The 5,570-nt window shown below is 55.2% G+C and overlaps 1 protein-coding gene across 1 annotated transcript in view; it reads left to right on the top strand.

The window, feature by feature from the left end:
- The window catches only part of TAZ (tafazzin), an 8,753-nt gene extending 3,470 nt beyond the window's left edge, over positions 1–5,283 (top strand). The window contains exons 5-11 of the mRNA XM_011955914.1: positions 3,041–3,121; positions 3,203–3,244; positions 3,529–3,591; positions 3,698–3,750; positions 4,146–4,223; positions 4,363–4,471; positions 4,583–5,283. Coding sequence (XP_011811304.1) covers positions 3,041–3,121; positions 3,203–3,244; positions 3,529–3,591; positions 3,698–3,750; positions 4,146–4,223; positions 4,363–4,464 — 419 coding nt within the window. The 3' untranslated portion in view covers positions 4,465–4,471; positions 4,583–5,283. The remainder of the gene's footprint in view (positions 1–3,040; positions 3,122–3,202; positions 3,245–3,528; positions 3,592–3,697; positions 3,751–4,145; positions 4,224–4,362; positions 4,472–4,582) is intronic.
- Positions 5,284–5,570: the final 287 nt, after the last annotated feature.

Here is a 5,570-nt window from a genome sequence, read left to right as displayed (position 1 = left end):
TTTTTTGTAGAGTTGGGGTCTTACTACGTTGCCAGGGCTAGTCTTGAACTCCTAGACTCAAGTGATCCTCCCACCTCAGCCTCTCAGAGTGCTGGGATTATAGACATGAACCATTGTGCCCAACTGAGGCCAGCCTGGACAATATAGTGAGACCCCAGGTATGTATAGATAGATAGATAGATAGACAGACAGACAGACAGACAGACTGACCAACCTGGGCAATATAGTGAGACCCCAGGTATGTATGTATGTATAGATAGATAGATAGATAGCCAGCCAGCCAGCCAGCCAGGCGGGGTGGCTCACGCCTGTAATCCCAGTGCTTTGGGAGGCTGAGAAGGGTGGATCACCTGAGGTCAGGAGTTTGAGACCAGCCTAACGTGGTGAAACCCCATCTCTACTAAAAATACAAAAATTAGCTGGGCATGGTGGCACTTGCCTGTAATATCAGCTACTCAGGAGGCTGGGGTGGGAGAATCGCTTGAACCCAGGAGGCGGAGGTTGCAGTGAACTGAGATCATACCATTACACTCCAGCCTGGGCCAGAGAGTGAGACCTGGTCTCAAAAAAATATATATATATTTTTGTACTTGGCTGTGCTCTCTCATCTAGGTGGTGACATGCTTGTGTCTGTGGTTAAGAGATAGCATCTGCTGGGCACGGTGGCTCACGCCTGTAATCCCAGCACTTTACGAGGCTGAGGCAGGTGGTTCATCTGAGGTCAGGAGTTTGAGACCAGCCTGACCAACATGGTGAAATCCCGTCTCTACTAAAAATATAAAAATTAGCTGGGCATGGTGACAAATGCCCGTAATTACAGCTACTCAGGAGGCTGAGGCAGGAGAATCATCTGAACTCAGGAGGCGGAGGTTGCAGTGAGCCGACATTGTGCCACTGCACTCCAGCCTGCGTAACAGAGCAAGACTCCGCCTCAAAAAAATTTAAAAAAAAGAGACCAATAGCATCCTAGTTTGCAATGTGGCTGCAGCAGGGCTAGGTGGACGTGAGGAGCCCAGTTCAGGGCTGTCACAGTAGCTCCAGCAGCAGATAATTGTGGCTGGGCCTCCAAGGGTCACGGTGGAGAACCGGAGAAGGGGACTTTTTTGGGATGTACTCTGGACTTGTTGATAGATTAAGTGTAGGGTGGGGTGAGGAAGAGAACTCAAAGATACCAAGTTCAACACCAGGTGTTGGAGCTGAGTCACGGGGAGACGAGTGCAAAGGGAAAGCAGTGCAGGGGCTGGGAGGGGAGAGGGTGATTCCTGTTTTGCTTGTGCTGCATCTGAGGAGCCCCTCACCTGTGGAAGGAGAGCAGTCCCAGAGGCAGTGGGGTGTGCAGTTCTGCAGCTTAGAAGAATGATCAGGGGGCCGGCGTGGTGGCTCATGCCTCTAATCCCAACACTTTGGGAGGCCGAGGTGGGCCGATCACAAGGTCAGGAGATCGAAACCATCCTGGCTAACACGGTGATACCTCGTTTCTACTAAAAAAAATACAAAAAACTAGCCGGGTGAGGTGGCGGGCGCCTGTAGTCCCAGCTACTCGGGAGGCTGAGGCAGGAGAATGGCGTAAACCCGGGAGGCGGAGCTTGCAGTGAGCCGAGATCGCGCCACTGCACTCCAGCCTGGGCGACAGAGCTAGACTCCGTCTCCAAAAAAAAAAAAAAAAAAAAATTCCAGTTTCAAGCTCAATGGATAGGTTGCATCAGTGGGTTTTAGTAGAGAAGGGGCCAGTACCTATGAAGACTCCCCCCTACTGTTACACATGCTGTGTCCCAAGTAGGGAAACTGCTGCTTTTCCTATGCCCTGAGAAAACTCCAGTGGGTCGTCACCCTCCCTGTAGCCCGAGTGGGCTGCTGGGTCAGGGCACTGTTTGGGTTGGGTTGAGACTCCTGGATCCCTAACTAGCACCTTCCAAAGAATCGGCCTTGCAGAGAACAAAGTTCATTGCCAGAGGTATTCCCAATGTCTGTCTCTCTGTGATAGAACTTCTTCACTCCCTACTTTATAAGATGAGGATATCTGCTATACCCCATTCCTTCAACCTCTCTACCTCCTCTTTCCTGTTTTGTCCGACATGTGGTTACTTTTCCATCACCGAGGTTGATGAGATCCTTACTGTGTACTTACTGTCTCCAAGCGTCCCCAGGCTTCCAGCCAACACGCAGCCAACATTGGCTTCAGAAGGAAGGAGGTTTGCATTTCCTTCTCTTGGGTCCAGTGTCATGGTCTCAGGGTTATCTCCAATGTTGAAAGTTGCTAGACCAGGAGCAGTTCGACTCCACTGTTGCAGTCTATAGCAAGTTTGAGTTTTTCCCAAACTCTTGATGTGTATTCAAATGAATGTTCTCCCTTTCCCAAGAGGCCTCCCTATAAGGGAGGGTCTAGTTTTCCGGGGCGCCCTGAGAAGAAGGGGCCAGCAGGAGGGAGGAATGGTGGAGGCTGAGGCCTCAGGCAGGTGCCCTCTGAGAAGTGGCTGTGACACGTCGCTGAGACCCCAGCAAAGGGTTGTTGCCCAGAATCTAGCAGCCAGCACATGGTAGGATCACCCCGGGAGTGGCACCTTCGAAGAGAAAGGGATACATGAGGCTCTGAGAGCGGTCGGCTGGCAGCCAGGGCCTGGCTGGGGAGGGAAGGCAGGTGGTACACCGACCTGGGGATCTTCCAGAGCGTGCAGGGGTATGTGGCTGAAGCCGCCCAGCTGGTGAGCCACTGAAGACAGGGGTCATAGGTAGATGGAGGAATTGCCAGGTCAAAATCTCAGTAGGAGATGACTTGAGATGATGCTGCCTGGCACTTAGGGGTTTAGAAGATATTAGGAAGGAAGCCCCACAAAGTGCCCAAGTGCCACACAGACCCTGGAGACAGTCATTGGAGGGCATCTGTGTGGATGGCGCAGTGGGGGATGGGAAGTGCCTAAATCATGGGCCCCAGGGAGAAGGGCCTGTTTCATTGAGGTTTGGAGAGGGTTGAGGGTAAGCTAACCCATCACCCCACACCCCTGAGAATGGGGACTGATGGGGAGAGGCCTTTTCCTTGCAGGAGATGGTGTCTACCAGAAGGGGATGGACTTCATTTTGGAGAAGCTCAACCATGGGGACTGGGTGCATATCTTCCCAGAAGGTCAGCAGGGCTGACTGGGTCGAGCCCCCGCGGTATGAGCGGGATGGGCTCCCAAGCCTCGCCTCTGTGCTCTCTCACCAGGGAAAGTGAACATGAGTTCCGAGTTCCTGCGCTTCAAGTGGGGTAAGGGCTAGTGGTCTCTGGCCACAGCCATCCACTCGGCCCAGAGATGGGCCCTGTGGGCCCCGGCTCCTGCCCCCTCAGGCTGGGTTGTATGGGGGTAATGGGTGTGTTGTAGCGCCAGGAAGGGGACAGGTGCTGAGACTAGGGCTTGCCTTGTGGAGGGGCTTGCCCAGGGGAGCTGAATTGAACTGGAGGATGTCTGGGGTGGCACTGGCCAGAGGCTGGCACAGAAGCTTGGCTCAGGGCCCAGCTTATGCTAACATTTCTGCCTCCCCCCCGGGCAGGAATTGGGCGCCTGATTGCTGAATGTCATCTCAACCCCATCATCCTGCCCCTGTGGCATGTTGGTGAGCCTGGGAACAGGGACAGAGAGATGGTATCTGGGGTGGGGGGCCTGGGACTCAGGCTGCCCTGCTCCACCCCACATCTGGCCTTCTGTCCACTGTGCTGCAGGAATGAATGACGTCCTTCCTAACAGTCCTCCCTACTTCCCCCGCTTTGGACAGGTGGGTGGGGACTGCTGACCTTCGGCTGTCTGTCTGTCTGCCTGTCTGCCATCTGCCCCATGTCTCCCACTCAGCACTATGGAGGCCAGATGCAGGAGGAGCTGAGTGTGAGGCTACAGTAGGGGACTGAGTGGAACATAGATAGGGACTTCCTGGCACTGAGACATTAAATGAGAGCAGAGGAAGTCAGGCTGGGGCAGGGGTGGGCCATGGGGTCAGGACAGGTTATCTACAGCACAGGACCCAGGACCAGGACCTCATTTTAGAGAGAGAGTGGCCCCTGGGGAATGTGTGGCACAGCAGGGCCGGGGCTTAGCTTCTGGCTCCCGGATTGCTTGGGCTGGGGCTGTGGGCACTCCTCCTGCTCCTCATCACTCTTGGTGGCCACCCCACAGAAAATCACTGTGCTGATCGGGAAGCCCTTCAGTGCCCTGCCTGTACTCGAGCGGCTCCGGGCAGAGAACAAGTCAGCTGTGAGTTTCCTCCTGGGTCCCCCATAGCTGTCCCCGGGCCCCCTGAGGGTACCTCCACCCTCTCCTTCCCGTCACCCTCCCAGGGCACCTTGGCCAAGCTTCCCGAGGGGTGCAGGCCATCCCTGGTCCTTTCCCTCAGGTGGAGATGCGCAAAGCCCTGACAGACTTCATTCAAGAGGAATTCCAGCGTCTGAAGACTCAGGCAGAGCAGCTCCACAACCACCTCCAGCCTGGGAGATAGGCCCTGCCTGGCCAGCCCCTGACCTTGCCTCCTCTGGGCCCTGGGGGAGCAGGCAGGGCTGAGGCTGGAGGAAGAGGCGGCACCAGGGTCCAGGCCCAACTGGGCTGGCTGTCCTTGCTTGCTGCCTTCTGGATACTTGGCCTGCACAGAGCTGGGGCTGAGGAATGGACTGATGCTTTTAGCTCAAATGTGGCTTTTAGACAGATTTGTTCATAGACCCTCTCAAGTGCCCTCTCCGAGCTGGTAGGCATTCCAGCTCCTCTATACTTCCTCAGTTAAACGAAGGACCTCAGCTGCTTCTCCCACTTGGCCAAGCAGGGAGGAAGAAGCTTAGGCAGGGCCCTCCTTCCTTCTTGCCTTCAGATGTTCTCTCCCAGGGGCCGGCATCAGGAGGAAGCATAGAAGGCAGGTGAGCAAGCAGTTGGCTGGGGGAGCGGGGGGCCCACCGGAGCTGTGGAGAGGGGACCCTAAGACCCCTCAGCCTGGCTCCTACCCCCCACCCTTGCCGAACCAGGAGCTGCTCACTACCTCCTCAGGGATGGCCGCTGGCCACGTCTTCCTTCTGCCTGAGCTTCCCTCCTGCCACAGGCCCTTTCCTCAGGCAAGGTCTGGCCTCAGGTGGGAAGAGCAGCCCTTGGCCAGAAGTCAAGCCCAGCCACGTGGAGCCTAGAGCGAGGGCCTGAGGTCTGGCTGCTTGCACCCATGCTGGGGCCACCGACTTCTCCATCCTTTCTGCTTCTCAACATCACTTGAGTCCTGGGGCCTGGGTTTTCATGTTTTTGAAACAGAACCATAAAGCATATGTGTTGGCTTGTTGTATAATGCCTCAGGCCTCTCTGTAGGGGTGGAAATAGGAAGTGACTGCTGGACAGAAAAGCTGGACCCTTAGTGCCCTGGGCACATGGAGCACACTTGAGCAGATGGGCATTGACCTCTTCCACACCAGTCACTTAAGGCTTCAGTTATTGTCTGTAATCCCTGAAACAACATTGCAGAAATAGGGATTAATCTCCTCATTTTGCCAAGGAGGTGGAGTGAGGCTAATGAACTTGCTTCAAAACCCAAAGCTAGCCAGGTAGATTGGGGCCACACTTCAGAGAGCCCCA

The sequence above is a fragment of the Colobus angolensis genome, unplaced genomic scaffold, assembly GCF_000951035.1.
Source record: "Colobus angolensis palliatus isolate OR3802 unplaced genomic scaffold, Cang.pa_1.0 Scaffold402, whole genome shotgun sequence".
Classification (NCBI taxonomy): Eukaryota; Metazoa; Chordata; class Mammalia; order Primates; family Cercopithecidae; genus Colobus; species Colobus angolensis.
Note: the sequence above shows the minus strand (reverse complement) of the source record. Positions and strands in the feature narration are given on the sequence as shown.